Below are 20885 nucleotides of genomic sequence, written 5' to 3' on the forward strand. Positions count from 1 at the left end.
TTTACTGACCCACGTGGACTAGTTACTTCATGTCAAGTTACTGAGAAGTGAGAGGAAGAACTAGTTACTGCTGACAGACTCTTAAAGGAGCAACAAGAGTTCACATGTATCTGTAATTACAAGACAAGAGTGAAAATATCCACGTTAAAAACTGAAGATATCAGCTGTATGAACACACACACACACACACACACACACACACACACACACACACACACACACACACACACACACACACACAGTAACATACAGTTTTCTTATGATCTGATCCGAACCAGTTCACAGTAAGACTTTTAGAACCGGTTCCGGTGTCTCAGCCCGTCCAGAACCGCCAGTTCGTGGGTCCACCCCGCCGGGCCGGGACTCGAACCCGCGCTGCTCTCCACAATATGGCTGAACGGTTCCTGACAACATGGCGGTGGCCGGGCCGGTTAACGCGGACCCATTACCGACACACGGCGGAGGCGGGAACCACGTGGTTCGGTACCGTCTCATCCGGCTCAGCTCGCTTTCCCGACCGGGTTTAACATCATCTGATCAGTCCGCAGGAGCATCATAGACCGGAACCGACGGAGAGCATCGTGGGTCCAACAGGGCTTCGACCCTTCCGGATATAAAGCCGCGTTCTGTCCGAGGCGCGGGCAACGGACGCGTCGTGTTTGACGCCGATTCCGGCGCTCGGTCCTCCGGTGTGCGACCGCATGTCATCAGACGGACTGGAGCCCCTCTCACGGGGGTCCGGTCGCTCAGAACCGCCAGTTTGAACCAGGTGGCGGCAGCTAAGATGGCGGACGGAGGCTGCGCAGTAACCGGAGGTAGTGACGCCGTCGATGACGCCGGCGGGGGACGTGATGGAGCGGGGCTCCGCGTGCAGTTAGAAAAAAAATAAAAATATCCCACCGTGGTGTCGACGGTCCGAACGGAGCGAGACACGCAGAACCACGTGGCACCAAACCGCCTGAGACGTCGACGGTCCGGGCGGGAAGGAGGTGAGGCGGTACCGGCGGCACGTGGCAGCTCGGTTTTGGTGCTGGATGGTTGGGCCGAGGCTCGGGCCTGCTGCTAGCTGGAGCTGTGTGTGCTCAGGCAGGTAAATGGATTGCAAGGAGGTCCAACACAGACCCATGTTGGACACCTAGTAGAGGGAGTTAGCAGGACTAGTTGACCCACATCCGGTCCATAGTTTAGCAGTTTGAGCAGCTAGCAGCCGCTAGTCGCTGGCGATTTACTCAGTCTCTGAAAACCAAACCAATGATGCTGGTTTTGTGTTGGAATTCACAGCACTGCTAGTCAAAGAAGACAGTTAGCTGGTCAGTCAGCTGATCAACGGTGGCCTTTATTTTATATTTAACATAAAATGAGTTGATGATGGGCTAATGCTAACATGTTTGGCAACCAAAAGAGCTTAAAAAGGAACTGTGTGGTTCTCTTAGTATGTTATTACACTAAACATTGACTCAAGGCGTTTCCTTGGTTAGCTGTTACAGTCGTGTTCCTTTGCATGCCCTTCAGAGCAAAACAGTGGAGTTGTTATTGGTGTGTGAACTATTCTAATCATTCTAATCTTCTGTTTCGCCACATACAAGTCCGTTCCTGATCTCTGAAGCAGCAACAGTTGGATGAAATATGAATCAGTTCAACTAGTTCATTACAGCCTCACAAGCTAATATGATCAGGATCGTCTTCCAGGTTTGTCGGCTCTCTGAAATCTGAGCAGTTTCAGGCTTCACGAAGAGGAAGTCGTGAAAGCATATTTCCCCTTATGTCTCTGTCCTGAGGCTTCCAAGGATCCAACATGGCTGCTGGAGTGTGACATGTTTTCTGTGTTTTAGGATTGTTCGAATTGCCAATCCGATTATATACTGGTAACCAAAGGAATGAACAGTGATTGTCCTGCTCGGTTATGGTGAGACAGAGTGAGAGAGAGGGAGGGAGGGTGGGCGATTGCTCTACAGCCTAGAGTTCCCAGAGCCCTGTGTTTTTGAAAAGCTCAGATTTCTGTCCACATAATAAGTGTTTTTCAAATGCACAGCACTGTGCAGTATCACAGTCCATAGTTCTGCACATGTAACTACAATAACAGTGGAGGATTCAGAGTGTTTGTTGCTTGTTCTTTAGAATCGAACACCTTTTCTCCACTAAAATGTGCATTCACGGCTATTTTCTACACCATCTCTCAGGTGCACGCATGAAAACACATTTCCTACCTGCAGATACTGAGTGTACCTATACAATGGAGAAGATGGTTTAATGAAGCTTGAACGCTTGCGTTACGCTGTATTACCAAAACAAAGTGCCAACTAATGGCCTTACACACAAACCATAGCGTTTCTCTCTGTACCATGAGTGTTTTCAAACCATTACCATGTGAATCTGAAGCATTTCCGAAACAAGAACTATGTAATATCTAGTAGATTGTTCTTCTGTGAACGGGGCCTTAAACAGCAGGGCTGCCAGCAGTCGTGCTTGGAAATGCTTCATAGTACTTTCAAGTTACGAGTTTGCAAAAACAAAACAACAACAAAAAGCAGTCCAATAGATGATCAAACTGAACCGAGGCTCATTATTTTTGCTGCTACATTAAAATCTTTGACTAAACTGCAAGTGAAAGAAATCTCCCAAGAACACTTCACTTTTTTTTTTCTCACAAATTCTCATTGAGCTCATGTCAGATGAAATAATAGAACATTCCAGAGGAAACGGTGTGCTGGCCTCTCCTTTGATCTCCTCCATGAGGTTCCTCTCCTATGTTTTGCGAACTTAAGAGAAGTTGTAGTAACCTATTCCCAAATGTGCAGAACACGTTTTGATCATCTTTTTGTGTCCGTGCTCCCAACAGTGCAGGATTAGCTACTCGCAGAAAAATAATAATAACATTAAACGGCGGCCTAGAATAGTGTTCTTGGCACCCTGCCACTAAGCCTGGCAGAATTAGTTGTTTTTCATAAAGAATACACAGTTTGAATTTGTGTTAACTGACTTTAAGGCCGCGTTCGTATTTTGGGGATCTGTTTACACGATAACGGTGCTCTGAGCCACAGCAACCGTCTCCCGAGGTGAAACTTTTCTTTGACGCTCCCGATCCCGTCCCACAGGGACAGCCGGAGGCTATGGAGCGCTATTACTGCGCCTGCGCATTACTGCCATGGTAAATATAGTGTCACCTTGTGGCCTGGCATGTTAACTACATCGTTTTCAGTGTTTTTGCTGTTTCGATGTAAACGGAGATCTTTTTCAGAAACGTTTCTAAAACAAACGAGGCGTTGTCACTGGGAGCGTTCTTACGTCTAAACGGGGCCTCAGGAGCCAACAGAACCACAAGCAGGATCCATGTCACCTATAAATCGGATATTATAAAGCTGACCAACAAATTCAGTTGGACAAATAGAAATTTGCTGATGGTAAAATGCTTGGTAATTATTTCTGACAGACAAATCACTGGTGCATATATATCCACAACAACCTCAGCAAACAAATTAAAAGACTTCACAACAATCCATCTGTGAGACGTGCAGACTGCACACCTGCAGTGGTTATCTTCCTGAGTTTGTGGTTGACCTGCAGAGGGAGTTGGTACAGCTGCTGGTGACACTGCTTCTTGTTTTCAGGATGCCGACTTGAGCTGCCATGCAGATGTTTGCCGGGCGGGATCCCCCCGGGACCTGCTCATGACTTCCAAGAAGCCGAAAAGAATGGTGCTCCAGCATGACCGGGCCACCACGCCTGTGGCCGACCACACGCCCACAGGCAGTCAGACCTGGCCATGGAGGGCGAGGGAAGGCGGAATGGAACGAGCCCCTCAAGTGACCAGCCACCAGTCAGAATCCCGCGGTAACACGAGTCCGTCCAAAGAAGCCATCGGCAGGTCTGGCGGTAGACTTAACCATCTAGTCACTCCGAGTTTTCAGGCTGACAACTTGTCAGCGGACGTTACCTGTAACGGCATCAGAGTGACTCTGGACAACAATGTCATGTGGAACGAGTTCTACAGATGCAAGACTGAGATGATTTTAACTAAGCAAGGCAGCCGGATGTTTCCGTACTGTCGCTTCCGCATCTCAGGACTAAAGCCGTCACAAAGATACTCCCTGATCATGGACATCCAGTCTTTGGACAACAGTCGATACAGGTGGACGGGGAAGAGCTGGCAGGCTGCTGGAAGAGCAGAGGTTCACGTAAAGAGTGAACCGTTCACCCACCCAGATTCCCCAGCCCTGGGTCAACATTGGATGCAGAATCCAGTGTCCTTTTTCAGACTGAAGCTCACAAACAACCTGTCAGACCAGGAGGGGAACACTGTCCTGCACCCGATGCACCGCTACTTGCCACGGCTGCACGTGGTCCCCACAGACAAAACTGCAAAAGATGTGAACGGTCCCGGTGTGGTCATGTTCACGTTCCCTCAGACTGAGTTTATAGCAGTCACAGCGTACCAGAATACTCAGTTCGCACAACTCAAAGTTGACTGCAACCCGTTCACCAAAGGACTTAAGGAGGACAGCTCCAGATCACTGGGACTGAAACGGAACGCAAACTCCATCAAGGAGTCAAACAAAGATGGACTCGGTTCAGACAATGAGCCGCATCCCATCAAAAAAAGCCTGAAATCTTTGCTGGCAAACCACAAACCCAAAAGCTTCAAAGCCTTGGAGTCCAAACTGTCACCACCTGACGGCCTCCAGAGACAAACCCTCACCAGCAGAGATCAGTCTGCTCCCAGGGTCCCCCGGGAATCTTCAGGGTAAGAGATCTTCACTTTCTTTGGACCACATTTCAACAAAGCCACAATTCCACCAAAGTCTCTTACAATTGTGGATGCTAGAATGTCTGGAAGTTTTTGTACAACTGAATGATTCTTCTGTGTTTCCGCTGAGGAGTGAAGCCTCTAAAGGCCACGAGTAGTAGTCTGTTCCTGTTACCCCGGTTGTTCTAGCAGCTTTACATTGGTGTGTTGAACTTCAGTTAGCAAATAATTTCCCAATAATTACTAACATATTAGTGGCACCATATTCCAATACAGAGATCTGAAACATATGACCCACGTGCTCAAAACCAGCGGCAATCACAGCCCATCTATCTGATGATGTTTAGGTTCTGAAAATTACAGTTCATCCAGACTTTCATGTCTTTAATACATCTTCTCGTTTGACAAGCAGATTAGTGTTGTGTTTTAAAAAAATAGTAAAAGTATTTTTATACTGTTCTACATACATTGTCTCATTCCAAAGAAATCATAATATAGGTTGTATAGCACATTGTTAGTTTTAGACGTTTGTTTGAGGCCATGAGAACTTTGACCAGAGTCGTTCCTGTGTTGCTCTAAACTCTCGGAGAAACAACTCAAATAACTCATTTGTGTAGAAAAGGGCACATAGCTGAGTTGCATCAACTTTTTCCATGATTTTTCAAATAAATAATTTGGTAATGTCCTCAAAAAAAAAAGCAACAATCACATATTGTCTAAATAAATAACTACAACTCTAAATCTATTTATTTTTTCTTTTTGAATATCTTCTGTTTTGTCCAGTGGGGATCCCTTATTGTGTAAATATCTTTTGTGTTGACTTGCCTCCCACTTTATAGTATCTTTGTTTGATGAAGAGTATTTTTTAAATCTGTGCATGAATTCCATTTACCTCTGCTCTCTTTTTATTTCTTTATTTGTGTGTAATCGAAATGCCCTCTGCTTCTGATGTCATTAAATCAAATATCTGTAAGTAAAATATCCAATCTAATCCTGGAGGAGATAAATACTAATTTAAGGTTTCAGCCTCACCCTCTAATGCCCCATAACCAAGATATACCTTCTCCGTTTTAATCTCCTATCCCTTAGTTTTTCCCTGAAATGACAATAACCATCCTTCTCCGGTGCACTGATATGTGTGATGCAGAAATGTCTTGGTTATAAGCATTTCTTTTAGGTTTTGCATGTTCCTTCTATGTTAAGTTTGTCTCCCTCAACTGCCTCTTTTTTCATCTTAGTTAATATTTTGCTCCCTTTGGATTGAGTACTCCATTTGCTTTGTATGTTGCTACTTAAATACAGTTTTGTGATGTCATTTTTCTGTGTTCCTCCTTTCTTCTGTCTCTCTCCTATCCTTGCCTTTCAATTCACCTCTTTAGCTACAGGAACCTTGAACAACAAAGAACAAAAGTTTTGGCTTCAACATCCTCAAACAAGATGAAAAACCTATTCTCAGGGCACCCTTACTGCTAAGATTAGCATTGTTCATGTGTTTTCCACAGCTTTGCGTGCTGTCTCGACTTCCATAACATTGGAGGACTTTTCTTTTTTTTTTTTGTAAAACCACAACTTATGTAAAATACATCAGTCTTAACGTGAATGAAAACATTTAGATCTCATCTTAGTTTTCCAAATAGTTTTTACCTGGAAACAACTCTATCTTTTTGGTATATTTCTGCTGGAATCCTTCGTCTCCTCTGCCGTCGTCTGACAGATACGCGTTTGTCATTAGAATTTACTAGTAAAACCTCAAGGAGACAAAATGCACAAGAATCAGACTCGGCATAATTGAAAAGTTTAAAAGAATGTCAAGAGAGTATTCTTGCAAGAAGAGACAAGCTTCATAGTACGACCTTAGCAGGATCGTACATAAGGATCTAGTTGGAGATCAGCCTTTAGTCTGCACTCCAGACACTGAAGGTTAGAAAAAGTAGTGCCATAGGTCATCTGTGGAACACACACTGCGAAAACCACACTTCTTTCTTTGAGACAAAACAACTTTCCATAACAGCGTTTCTCCCTCATAAACCACCCTGAGTCTGTCTGGCAAAGGCCTTTGAAACCATGTTATCGTCTCTTAATAACTTCTTTTGACTCTGTATTTATTGTTGTTGTTGTTTTTGTTTTGTTTTTTAAACCTCAGGTGCATAATTGTGGTACAGAAACACCTTCCCCTCCTCGTACATGAAGCTTTTTTTTTCCTGCCATGCTATTTTGACAAGTTGTGATTTACTTCCAAAGCTTTACAACTGGCCATACGGTGGCGCAGTGGCGAGCCTCACAACGAGAAAGTCCTGGTTCAAATACCGGCCAGGCCATTCTATTTGGGGTTTGCGTGTTGTCCTCGTGTGGGCGTGGGTTTCCTCTGGGTACTCCGGTTTCCCTCCACAGTCCCAAAAATTATGCACCATGGTCCCTGAGCAAGACCCTCGGTCCCCACCGGTCAGTTCAGCAAAGAAATTTCCCAGTATGAACACAAAAGAATTTACATCAAACTTTACAACAATGGACCAGGCCCTTAAGAGCTCAAATGATCGGGGCAACTCCAGCTTATCCTGGAGGCCATCCATTGCATGTTTCCCTACACTTCTTCCTTCACCCTGGGGATCCGGACATTCTCCCTCCCTCCAGATCAGTCATTTGACCTGCTTTTGAAGCCCCATGAGCTCCAGTGTAGTTTTTACCTGTTTGTGGGTACTGGTACTGGTCTCCACGATCCCTTTTTCAATGTCATCTTTTATATTACTAATATTGTAATTTCCGTGTCTCTTGTAGGATTGTTTCGAGGTCAGCCATACTTTGAGCTGGTAGATGGGTTAGTTTCCCATCTTGGCTTGATTGCGTCCCTGGGTTGTCTTCAGCTGTATCACCTGTTGACTCTGGCAACACAATAATTCCTTCTGCAAAATACAGTGAAATGTCCAAAAGTCATGTCCTCCCTTTGAGGCCTGGACTTTCTTTGTCACAACACCTGCTCTTTCTCCAATCACTGATGGTGGGCCATCTGCAGATACACTGACGGCACAAGACCAATCCACTCCGATTCGGTCTAGAGCTCCAATGACAGCACCAACAATGTCATCCATTGTTGCGTGTGTCATAGGAACCGACTGTATGGAGTCTTTGGGGACTGTCAAAGTCTCAACAACATTATAAATGATTATGGCCTGTTGAGCAAAATCTGTAATGTCGAATTCTCTCATCCATTGCAACTGAGAATGCAAAGAGATTTGACCTTGGGCTTTATTTGGTCGTCTAAATCTGCGGAAAGGTCTGAAATCCTGCCTTCCCCTGTATTTCTTGCAAAGCTAACGTTGGCAAAAGCTTGTTGCTTTTCAGGGCAAACAATTACTGCAGTCTTCATCATGTATGTTTTCAAAAATGCGACCTCACAGTATGGCTTGGCTGCTAATGCCGTTTCGTTGGCAATAAGGTGACTGGCTTTGATGACTGCGTCACTAATCTCACCAATGGCTCAAAACGGACCGCTAACATTTCATTGATCTTATCTCTGTTGTCCTTGCAAGCTGCTTCATAGTGGCACCAAATGCTATTTTCCTTGAGCATTGCCACTTGCTACATGTTCACCAAGCACACAAGTTTTCCTCCAACTGGTGTGAAGAAATTGAAGCTGGTCCATTTTTCTTATATTCTACGTTTTCTTCTTTTTGTCAAAGACATTTTGAGGCTTTGGGTCAGACGACCGTGTGCTGGAGTGGTCAAATAGATATATTGCAGTTAAGTGCAAAACTTTGCTAACGCCAATGTTTGTTTGTTCTGCAGCAGTGTTTCATGTCCGGGCCAGAAGTTATTTTCCGAACTGATCCGCGATGCTCACGTTTCACTGCACCGATGTGACTCGGACCAGGTCAGCCTCAACCACGGCTCCTTGGTACGAGTGGATCGATCCAACACTAAGACCACCAGTATGAGAGGCAGAGGGTCGAGCTTTGTTCAGAAGCGGAGTACGTCCACCAAAACCCTTGCAAAAGAAGACAAAAATATTGCACCAACAATTAAAAGTAAAGAAGAAGGACTCTCTATGAATGTATTAGACGGTAAGGACAGCATCAAGACGAATCGTCCTTGTGCTGCTGCTCCTGCAGGTTTTCAGACCTCCTCCAGGGACTTGGACCACAAAAGTAATGCAGATGTTTCATCGGAAGCAGCGGTGAAGCAGCACAAACGTCCGCCGCGTTTGCCCCTGCCGGCGCTTGCTCTCTTTCTCAAACAGCATTCCACTAAATCAAAGAAGAGCAAACCAGAATCTTCTGCCCCAGTCCTTCCTTCTGAACATGAACCCCTCACATCTCCTGCAGCCTCGGCTTGTCTGCCGTCTGACCTCACCAATGCTGCTATCGGTCTTTCAAATGATCTCAAAGGTGAGACTTCAGACTCGGACACCCTGGTCTCCAGAGAATCATGTGACGGTGTTCACTCAAACCAGGGGACTTCCAACGCCACACTACTAACTGATGAAACAGGCTTTGGACGTCCCAGCCTTTCTTCTTCTCCTTCAGACTCACTCCAATTAAAAACTGACAATGGCCTGGTCTCAGTCGCTGATAGGTTGTCTCCAAATCCAACAGTCTCTGATAGGTTGGCTCTGGATCCATCAGTCTCTGATAGGTTGGCGCTAGAGCCAACAGTCTCTGATAGTACAGTGTTACTTGGATCAACTCCTCCTTATTGTACTCAGAGGTGTGCCACAGAAACAAGTCCTACCTCATCTTCATATCCCACTCTATCCCCACCTTGCAACTCGGGGTTAGCGGTTCCTAACTTTGCACGGACTCCCACCCGCTCTTCGACACTACATTCGGACTCTGGCAGCCTGAAGGCGGATTCTTTGCTTCCTGATCCAGGTTGTTCCTCCTTCGGCTTTGACTTATTGTCTCCTGCCAGCTCTCCAGAGCAGCTGCCTTCTCTGCCAGATTCACTGGCTTTCCAGCTAGACTCTACAGTGTCGGAAGCGGGTCAGACAGTCGGACCAGATGAGGACTCTGCACAGGAAGGAGTCTCCTCAGTGTTTCAGTGGCATACAGTGTTGCCTCCTCCACAGCCCTACATAGAACCCTCGTTCACAGTATTTCAGCCTGCACAGACTGTTCCTTTAATGTCTACTTCACCACCTCTGCTGCCTTCATCACCTTCTTCCCACCCTGAACCACAAAATTTCAGCACGTCCATGCTTCCTCCCGATCCACCGCCATCATTTCAAGAGACGGAGCAATCGCTGCCGTTCCCCACAGAGTTGTCCCCGCTCACCCTGCAACTGTCGCTCTCGCCCTCCTTCTCCCCGCTGGATGGAGAAGGACTCTCACCGACGCCTTCACTTACCGATCTTGTGCATTTTTTCTCCGTTGACGACCTCGGAATGGAGTTTTCAAACACTGAAGTGGCTGTGGGTCCAGGCCCGTCGTTACCTGTGGTGGATGCCGAGGAGTCTCTCCAAGGGTTGGAGTCGGCTTCGGCTAGCAAAATCTGCAAACGCAAGAAGAAGCACCGAAAACTTGCCAAGACCGATCCAGAACTGGCAGCGGACGAGGCGGTTTACCAAAACATGCAGCCCAACCTGGAGGAGGTGGAGGAGCAGCTGTTTGTCTCCTTCATGTCGAAGGTAAGAAGGACTTTATTTTGCCGTCCCAAAATGTCAGAAATCTTGTTTCACTCATTTGTGTTCACAAAACGTCTCTTCAATCTTCTTCAGAAGCTCTTAAGTCTCCCTTCAGGTTCACTGTGACTAATGGACTGTAGCAGCAGGTGTGTAGCAGCAGGGAGAGAACCTTAAAACATGTTGGACAGAGATCCTCCAGGATGATTTAATAGTAGGACAAAGGAGAGACAAACGCGTGTTTAGAAAGTTCTGGTTCTGGATCAGCTCTTACTGCTCTGACCACACCCGGATGTTTGTTTACCATATAGTTGTGTGCATTTTTGCTAAATACAGGTACAAATTTGCAAAGTTTACAGTACTGTGCATGAGGTACTGTTGTAGTTCTTGTCTATTTAGCTGCATTGTAGTTTTCATTGCAGGGCACAGTGAAGCTCCTACTGCAAGGCTTTTGATGGTGTGTGAAATGTGGAAAATATGTTTAAGTTTCGGATATTTGTTTTTCAGGAGGCTCTTAAACTCCACATCGTGGACTCTACTGTTGAAACGGTCCCTGAACCTCAGACTGAACCTGAGGACTGTCAGACTGCTGAGGAACCTGAGAACGGTAATGTCGTCCGCTTGTTTTGACTTGGAAAGCTGTGTCTGTTGGATGAACTATGTTCACATCTCCACATGAAGGGGTTCATGGAGTGCACGCTGCGCTCGGACGGGATTTTACAGCAAACTGCAGCGGAAACTCTGCATTTCTTGAGACTTTATATCTACCAACACTCTTTAGTCTGCACGGAACTACTCTCTTTACTACAGTACACAGAATACACAGTATGCAACTTAGTGTGACGTTGTAGCCTCTAGATATTTTCTCTAACATGAACGATCCAATCACTCAGCAGAGAGTCTGCATGAGCCCATGGTTCAGTTGGAGGAGGATCTGCTCAGAGACCTGAAACTGATGAAGCACCGGCAGGTCATCCACCCGGTGCTGCAGGAAGGTACGACACCCGGACCCTGAACCACATCCTCTACTGCCACTCTGACTCAGTAACCCCCTCACTGTCTCATTTTGCCCCCTGCTTTAAACTCAGTCGGTCTCAAGATGAACCTGCTAGATCCCCTGCTGTCCATTGATCTGCAGTATCTGGGGGTTCGCCTGCCCCTCCCGCCACCCGGAGCCCAGCTAGAGCTGGTCAACCAGGAACTGCCCCCCTCCGAGGGTAAGTTTGTTTTTTAGGGTTGTTATTTTTTTTGTGTGTGTGTTGTGATAGTGTTGATTTATGGTTCCTGTTTACTCTCCTCCAGCTGCCTTCGTGTCTCGAACAGGAAAAACTACTGACGTGACTCAGATCAAAGGATGGAGGGAAAAATTCAGCTCGACTGAGGCTGCGCCCACCACTTGCACACCTGAAGGTTCACCCTCTCACTCCTGTTGCTCATTCGCCAGGGAATCTGTTGTGGTTAAAACTGAGGCCGGGTCCAGGTGTGATTGTTGACCTGTTGTGTGTTGCGTCCAGCAGTGGGTCCCAGTTCAGAGCCGCAGAAGAAGAAGAACCTGTCGGCGTTCTGCAGCGACATGCTGGACGAATACCTGGAGAACGAGGGCCGTTTGATTGACGAGCGCGCTGCCAGCTTCTCACAGCCACCGGTGGAGCTGCCGGTCTACCAGCTGCCCACCCAGAGCAGCAGCTACGTCCGGACCCTGGACCACATCCTGAAAAAGCAGGACGCCACCAACCCTGCTGCGGATCTCATCTCTGGGTTTGTCCCCCCCTCCAAGAGGCCACGCCCCCCTTTGGCCCGTGTCGGCAGGAGGAAGCCCAGGAGCCTCAAACCCAAAGCCAGATCTGAATCTGGTCCAGAAGGGCCTGAACCAAGTCCAGCTGGACCTGAACCTGGTCCAGTGAAACCTGCAGATCAAACCGCCACCACGCCAGCAACTGAACCACCCGTCGCTAAGAGGAGGCGTTTCAAGCCAAGGACCACCACCCCCCCGCCTGGCCTGGAGCACATGGCCCCACTGGAGTCGGACTCGGAGCTGGCGCCAGACTGCGGAAAGACCAAGGACAGCGTCAAAAGGGCCAGTGTGCCCCTGGTGACCCGAGCCGTGCTGAAGCAGAAGGATCTGGAGGAGGCTGTCATGTGGGAGGGTCGACCCCGGAACGGCGTCACCGAGGAGAGGGCCAACGTGGCCCTGACGTCCCTCTTCACTCTGACGGTGAGTCTCTGATGTCCGTACACTCTCAGCCTTGGGGTGACACCGAGCACAACATGTAACGTAATAACCCTGATCCCTGCCCCTCCCCCGTCTAGGGTTTTGTCCGTGAGGACCCCTTGGCCCCAGTGCAGCTGAAGCAACGGCGTCCTGCACACTGCCTGAATGACTTCTGCCGACTGGGTTGCTTGTGCAGCAGTTTGCTAAACAACCGCAGGCCACAGCACTGCGGCCGCCCCGACTGCATGTTTAGCTGCACCTGCCTCAAGCAGACGGTCGTCCTCCTCAAGAACCTGGATGGGTCGGACTGCGGCCCAGCAGGACACCCCAGCGGCAAGAAGAGGAAGAGAAGGATGAAGATGGCGTACGGTGAGTTGCAGCTCCTCGTAGACGTTCACTACAAACTTTCCTATCTGACCCCATGTTCTGCTCACAGTCCTGAAGGAGACGGACAGCGTCTCCAATCCAGCAGAGCGGGTCAAAACTCTGTGGAGGATTGGCACCAGTGAGGACCCCGATCCAGATCCGGTTCACATCCCTGAAGCGTCCTTCCAGCCCACCGCCGCCCGCCGGTCCTCCTCCACCACCTCACGGCCCACCTCCGGCCCCAGGGCTACTAAGTCCACCAATTCCACCTTAACGGTAAGACCCAGTGCAGACCCCCGGGCACCAAAGGCTCCACCCAGAAATCCTCTCAGGGCTTTGAAGGGATTTTCACGTTTTTTCTTTTTTGTTGTTGTTTTGAATCTCCAGGACCCGCCAAGGAGGAGGAGGAGGAGGAACAACAGCTGTGCCCGAGTTCGTGCTTACCAGGGAAAAAGCAAACCGGAGGTACGAACAGTGTTTCAACCCTATAAAGCCTAAACACCGACAGCTGGTGTGGGAACCGTTCTCATCCATCAACACATAAAACAGATGATTGAGTATCTTTTGTTTGCAGCCAGCAGCAAACATGGCACCCAAGCAGCACAAACGCCCACATTTGTGGTTCCATTTCCTGAGAAAGGACGACAACAGGGCAACTTGCAACACTTGCAAAGTGGATATTTCGTCAGGGAGGAAATACAACTAACATGCAGAAACGCTTGCGCACAGCAGCACGAACTTTGAAGGATTTGCGTTCTCGATTCGCGGATCTCAACATAGCAGCAGCGGCAACCATAGCAGGTCCTCTGCTGTTAATGCTGCAGGTTTCATTTTTTAAATGAGAATCATTAAGAGAATTGATAAAGAACCAAATAATTAAGCAGTCATCCGGGTAACCAAGCATCCTTGGTTACTAGTAATGGTACCATGGCATCATCATAATACAAGAAGTTGCATATTCTAAATGTGTGGTGTACCAAATTCTGCACTTTAAAGATATCAGTTAATTTGAAAAGTAAAAAGATTGTATGTTGCTTGATGATTATGGAGGACTGAATGTGCCAAAATTAAATAAATACACCATTAAATAATTAAATTTATCATTAATTTATTAAATATGGAATTAGATATATAACTCTGTCATGAAACCATTAAATAATTAAACGTGTCATTGATTAATTAAAATACGTTTAACTCGCTAAAACAAATAACGTAAGTAACACAGTTTTGTTTACTTCTGTTTTTTTTTTTTGTTGTTTTTTTTAACTCCGAAACCCAAACTTATGTTTGATGTTTATTAATTTAGGTTAGGGTTAGTTTTCTACTCTGGGAGAGAAACAGTTTCACACAAAGCTAAAAGGACGTTATAAAAATTGTCTTTTAATTTGAATATAGTCTCTGTGTGTTGAGTCGACATTAATTCCGTGGTTTTCCCTGAATCCATTACAAGCTTCAGTCTTCAGTAGAAAAACAATGTGGACTTCCGGTCGGCTGCTGTATGGAGTAGAAGCGAAGACGAAGAGCTTCTGGCCACTCAACTACTTTTCACTCCTCCTTCAATTCATTCCACAACCAAATTCCCCTTTTAATAAATTAGTGACACATTTAATTAATAATTTAATGGTATATTTATTTATTTAATTATGGCACATTCAGTCCTCCATAGATGATGTGTATAATCCATGAAATGACAGTTTCCTGATTTATAGTTACATGATTTTATAAACCCGCTGTTTCAAATTTGTTGCACACATTTTCAGCAGTTTCACTAAAACATGAATTATGAAATATGAAGTAATGTTATAGGGTTAAAGGTGAAAGGTTTTTCCTTTCTGAGATGAGAAGAGGTCACGGTCTGTGGTCAACTGAAGCCGCAGTTCTGGAAGTGGCCACTTGTTGTCACTTGAGTCTCCTGACCTCTTTCATTCCATCTCTGTCCACTAGGGGGTGACCAATAACACAAAGCCACAGGCTGAACAACTGAAGGAGGTTGAACAGCTGAAGGAGGTTGAACAGCTGAAGGAGGTCGAACAGCTGAAGGAGGTCGAACAGCTGAAGGAGGTCGAACAGCTGAGGGAGGTCGAACAGCTGAGGGAGGTCGAACATCTGAAGGAGAACAGACAGCTAAAGAAGAACAGACAGCTAAAGAAGAACAGACAGCTGAAGATAAACGAACAGCTGAAGAAGAACAGACAGCTGGAAGAGGCCCCTACCTGCCCTGAGACCTCTACATGCCCTACCACCATGCCCTGCAACAGCCCCCCTGCTGATCGCCCTCCAAAACCATCCAAGCGTCTCTTCATCTTGGCCAACTGTCAGTGGGGCAGCGGTGATCGCAGCTACGTGTTGAAGCAGCTGTGTGAGGTCATGGCTCAGGACCAGCTGGACCGGCCCTTCTGGATCAAGGATTACTTCATTCGCCCATCTGCCCCCACTGTGGAGGGCAACACAGAGCCATGCATGCACTATGCCGTACACGTCTCCAAACCCATGGACAAGGGCGAGGACCCACAGACCCTTGGAGCAGCAGGACCTGCAGCCAGACCAGGTGGTCCGGGGGTCCAGAGGAAGAGGCCTGCAGTGATCGACCAGGTGAGACACAGAATCCTGATGGGTCAACACGGAATGAAGGGATTTGTCATGCGTGAACAAATCGTCACTAAGACATCGAACCCTTCACAGTGGTGAAAGATTTCTTCAGATCTGCTGAGTTGTGAATGTCGTTTCTCTCAGGACGACGTGGCACAGGTGAGCCAGGGAGCGAAGTGTCCAGAGCAGGACGACGACACTATGGAGGACTGGCAACGGGCGGTGGAAGAAGCAGACCTGGAGGAGGAGGAATATGAGGAGGAAGGCAAGGAGGAGAAAGACGAGGAGGTACGGGTACCTCAAGGAGCACAGAGGAGTCTGGGGATGGTGAAAGGCTTGGCTATTCCTTTCCTGGCGGGAATATCGCCGGCCGGGTTCCTCTCAGCCTCCCTGAAGCAGCCGGGAGGAAGCAACGAGTTGGTTCAGGTAGGAACTCCAGGTGTGCCTGTGGGGGAGGGGGAGGGGGGGGGTGCATGTCCTGATGCTGATCGTGGTGTGAATGTGTGGATGTTTGACAGGTGAACGGGAAGCTCTATCCTATGGCTAAGATCCAGCTGGGGATGATGGGAGCGCTGCATCCGGCCAATCGGCTTGCTGCCTACCTGACGGGACGTGTGGGACCTGGCCGACGCCTTCAAGCACCTTCATCATCGCCATCATCATCCACCCCATCCCCCTCCAACCCCCCTAAGAGCTCAGGAAACAAGGCTCCCTCCCTCCTCTCTGGCCCCGCCTCCCCCCTCACCACCCCGCTTCCCCAGAGCTCCGTCGCAGTCTTTCCGCTCCCCCCTGCACCGGCACCTAAAGCCCCCCAGCTGCTGAAGATTCCGGTCCCGGGGGCTCCGGGGAGCCACTGGTTCCTGCCTGCGCCCCCTGCTGGTCAGAGGGTCTTTCTCGAGCCGGTTGCCACGCCGTCGGGGACCAAGTATTACACAGCCACAGGGGCCAGGTACCACAATGCCCCTAGCGCCAAGTATTACGCGGCCCAAGGGCCCAAGTATTACCGCAGAGCGGACGGTAAACTGGTCCAGGTCCTCGTCAACAGCATGACACACTTCGCCCCCAAAAAACCTGCCCAGAAAGGTAAGTCTCAGTCCTTATAGAAACCAGATGAAAGATGACTGGAACTCAGATCACAATAGCCCACATGGGGTAGTGGTGGCAATACGTAGAGCGAAAAAGCCCCAAAATAATCAAAACACGTTCACTTAAGATTTTTAGTGCAACATTAGTAAATACACAAATTTGGAAGTGAAATCTGTTGCGATGTGAAACCAGGATTCCATTAATTGATTGCAGATCATCGCTGTTTTAACAGCAGAGACACATGTGAACAGCAGAATTTGTTCTCTCTCAGATCCTGCTCCCGCTGAGCTTCCGGTCGTCACAAACTTCAACGGAAATTCACAACTGACCACCGTGACGCCCGTCTCCGCCTCCTTACCCTCCGCCGCCGGTACCCAGAGTCTGACCGGTCTCCCCGACGGCTCCAACACGAGCACTCCCGTCATCACCTGTCATATACCTCCGCCCCACCCTCCCAGCACAGCTGCACCTCCGCCCCACCCCCCCAGCACGGCTGCACCCCTCATCTTGCCTCCCCCACCTGTGAACATCTCCCTCACACCTGTCGCAGGTCGGGGGGCAGAGCCAGGACTTGCAACGGAGCAGTCACACCAACAGAAGCCTGCCAAAGAGACACGTCACCTGCCCCACCCTTCGCCTCCTCCCCCTCCTGCTCCTGCCCTGCCGACACTCAACCTTGAGCCGGGGCAAGTGGACGAGCAGGTTGCCATGGAGATACAAGAGGTGGAGGTGGAGCTGGATCAGAGCAGCGAGTCCGACACGGAGGAAGACGAGGAAGAGGAGGAGGAGCTGCAGGTGAAGAGGGAGGAGCAGGGAGAAGAGGAGGAGGAGGAGCTGCAGGTGGATGCGGAGGAGGAGGAGGAGCTGCAGGAGACAGGAGACACAAAAGAAAAGGTGAGAAAATCTGAAATGAAACCAGCATGCTGACATCAAGTGACCAGAACCCCCATGAACTGTCTGTCTGTCTGTCTGTCTGTCTGTCTGTCTGTCTGTCTGTAGCACAACCTGCTGGAGAGGCAGCGTCGCCATCAGATGTTCGGGCGGTTTGAGCGTCTGAGGCATCAAGTGCAATCAACGTCTCCGAGACTATCGAAGATTGCCACGCTGCACAAGGTCAGGCCCTCTTTGTGCGTGTGCGTGTGCGTGTGCGTGCGTGCGTGCGTGCGTGCGTGCGGACACTGACCTGCCTGTGACTTTCAGGCGGTGGAGGTGATCGGCCAGCTGCAGCAGCTGGAGAAGGGGCTGCTGGAGAAGAAGAGGAGGCTGAGGAGATGGCGGGAGAAGCTCCTGGCATCCTGTCTAGGTGGGAGGCGGCTCCGACGGCGTCACGCTGTCTAATCTGAGGCCCCGTTTCCATGACCACGTTCATCGCATTTTTGGCTCCATTTCTATCACGGCGGCGCGCTGAGCCACTGAAAACAAAACTTTCAGAACATGGTTCTGTAGGCAGAGCTTTTCGAAAACGCTCCGATTTTGTGGGAACTTTTTGAAAATGCTGTGACTGCACATGTGCACTGCGACCGGAGCAAATAGTTGTTGTGCACATGATCGGTAGCTGGACAATAACAACAATGGCAGGATCCAGAGTGTCATGACTCCCAGTTTATATTCTCCTGGGACTTGGTAGTTTTATTTTGACAGTCACTGAAATAACAATCCAGCTTCATTGTCTGACCGTATGTCTGTTAACATTAATAGCAGCGCCAACTTGTGGCTCGGCGTGCTAACTACTCAGGCTGGATTCAAATTTAGTTTCCAAATATTTAGTCGTTGTGGTTCTATACAGATATTAATTCCGATGACTGAATACCCCCACCCCCCACCCCCCACCCCAGTTCAACTCTACGCTCACTAATTGACTTTAACTTTGCACTAGAAACACGAAATTCAAGTTAAAGTTTTCTGAAATGAAATCGCCAAAAATTATGCGTTTTCACTTGAAACATCGTCGCGTGAACCGGGTCTCAATCTTCTCTTCTACAGACGTGGAGGAGCGAGTTGACGACGCAGTCATGATGTCATCCGACGAGGAGCAACACATCACTGAAACTCAACATGTGAGCAGCACCGAACACAAACAGAATCACACGTCTTGATAGTTGCTACGAAACGCAAGCTAATGTCATGTTTCCACAGGAGAGACAGAAAAAAGACAATCTGAAGACGGCAAGGGGCGGAGCCTCTCCCCTTTCAGCCGGAGACACGAGACACGATGACAACATGATGTCGCCCCTCCCCCAACCTGCTCCACAAACCCCTCCCACTCCTGTGACTGCCCCGCCCACTCCCACGGTTGGTCGGCCTAGTACAAAAGTGGGCTGGCTGACTTCAAAAGTGGACTCGCCCACTTTTAAACTATGGCCACCCACTCCCGCGGTGGGCCCGCTTCCAAGGCGCCATATCCCGTACCACAGTGCATCTGATCAGGCGATGCGCCACCGCACCATTCCCAACATCCTCTCCCGCAGCAAGAGATCAACGGTTCCAAGCCCGACCAGCAACAGTACGACCAACTTAACCACAACTAACTTATCTTAACTTATCAGTTCATCTGTTGATGCCTCATGACTTTTATTTTGGTGTTACTTCCTGTTGTAGTTCATATTTGAACTGACTGGTCTTCCTGCCCGATTCTTGTTTGACCTTCAGGTGAACCAGCGTCCTTCTCGGTTCCTGCGAATGTCCTCTCTCCCACAGTGTTGCCAGGGCAACCGGTTCTGGTCAGACCGCCGGCGCTGCAGTCGAATCAGGCTGAAGGTACTAACTGACAAACTAGTTCCCTCGCTTCACCGCGCTTTTCTTTCTAGCGTAACGCTGACCTGCTGTGTTTGTAGGCGTGGCCTCCATCACCCTGAACCACCCGGACCTGACCAATGAGGAGCTCTCTCTCGCTGCACTGCCCCGCCCCCAAACAGGTGAGAGCTACTTCAGCACCGCCCGCTGACCTTCACTGAGGAGTTTACTAATGTGAAGGCCTCGTTTACGCAACGTTTTCGAGTGACAATGGAAAACTTTTGTTGTCGTTTGGACGTTTGTTTCCATGACAACGATGCCCAGCGCCATTGAAAACACAAGGTGGGACTTTTAGAAAATGTTTTAACTTATAATTTATGTTTCTTCTTTTTTTCTATTGACAGCAACAAACATAAACAACCTTCTACCACAACAGCAGCCTCCTCTTGCGCCTCCTCTTGCCACTCCTCTTGCGCCTCCTCTTGCGCCTCCTCTTGCGCCTCCTCTTGCACCTCCTCTTGCACCTCTTGTGGGGGTCTCTGAGTGGCAGTCTGCAGTCGGATGTCCCTCGACCCACCAGCCTGCTGAACATTTGGCAGAAAACCGAGCCGGGGGCCCTCCTTGGGGTTTGGGGGTCCCAGTAGGCGTCCCTCAGGGATCTGATGGTGAGAGCTGGACGTCCCTCCTCAACGAACTCGTCTTCCTTAACCAGCATCCCATCACCGTGATGACGCCCGCTGCCACTCTGCCCACTGATCACGGCTCTGTGGTGGGCGGAGCTTACGAACGGGGACACACCTGCGACCCCGAAGTCCTGCAGCTGGGCTCTGTTGATGCTGTTGCCATGGAGATAGACAGGGCGGGGCTTGACAGATATGCACATATTGGACCGGACAATGGCAATGCTAAAACAGGTGTTCTCGCTCCGCCCCCTCTGCTACAGATGAAAATGGGCGGGGCCAAGCTGTCAGATTCCACCAGCTGTGATGGAGGAGGGAGGGGCCAGGGGGGCATGACCTGGAGGCCCATGCCAAGGCTGGTCCCACTGGGACTGAGAGGAAACCCCGCCCCCTGACTGATGATATCACAGCACTCTCTGGGCCTCATTGGTCTGCAGCACGCGAGTGCTGGTGTCTGTTTATGGAATGTGAAGATTCTTGGGAAGTTTATTTATTTTTTCCACGTCTTTTTTTTTTCTGTCGCAGCTGCAAACAAACAAACTTTCAGGGTAAATTTGAACAGTTTAGTTAAATAATGAACCAAATAGGAAATAGAAAACAAATCAGTTTTCTTACTGCTAATATTTCAACTTTACTCTGGAAAAATAACTAAGTTACTGAAAATATTCTGCGATTCTGAAAAACATCGACGTTCAAAGTTTTAAGTTTGTTTTTGTTTCAGGAAAATGTTTTTGTATTTACATAGGAGAAAAAAAAAAAAAACACTACAAAATTATGTTGCAGGACTTAAACACATCGCAGAGCCTTGGGGACTCTATGATGAACGTGTTGCGTGTTTTTTTTTTTTTTTCTAATATTTGT

General features: G+C 48.5%; 1 protein-coding gene across 1 annotated transcript; it reads left to right on the forward strand.

The window, feature by feature from the left end:
* Positions 1 to 377: 377 nt before the first annotated feature.
* mgaa (MAX dimerization protein MGA a) lies at positions 378 to 20837 on the forward strand. Its single transcript, XM_080479811.1, has 22 exons — positions 378 to 1090; positions 3609 to 4741; positions 8528 to 10364; positions 10866 to 10965; positions 11252 to 11353; positions 11447 to 11575; positions 11661 to 11768; positions 11873 to 12573; positions 12669 to 12939; positions 13007 to 13212; positions 13324 to 13401; positions 14881 to 15528; positions 15670 to 15951; positions 16044 to 16608; positions 16883 to 17505; positions 17611 to 17724; positions 17812 to 17914; positions 18595 to 18668; positions 18748 to 19114; positions 19261 to 19368; positions 19446 to 19526; positions 19749 to 20837. The coding sequence occupies exons 2-22, from the start codon at positions 3693 to 3695 to the stop codon at positions 20417 to 20419; spliced, it is 8217 nt and encodes a 2738-aa protein (XP_080335937.1). The 5' UTR covers positions 378 to 1090; positions 3609 to 3692; the 3' UTR covers positions 20420 to 20837.
* Positions 20838 to 20885: the final 48 nt, after the last annotated feature.

This window comes from Lipophrys pholis, assembly GCF_963383615.2.
Source record: "Lipophrys pholis genome assembly, chromosome: 14".
Classification (NCBI taxonomy): domain Eukaryota; kingdom Metazoa; phylum Chordata; class Actinopteri; order Blenniiformes; family Blenniidae; genus Lipophrys; species Lipophrys pholis.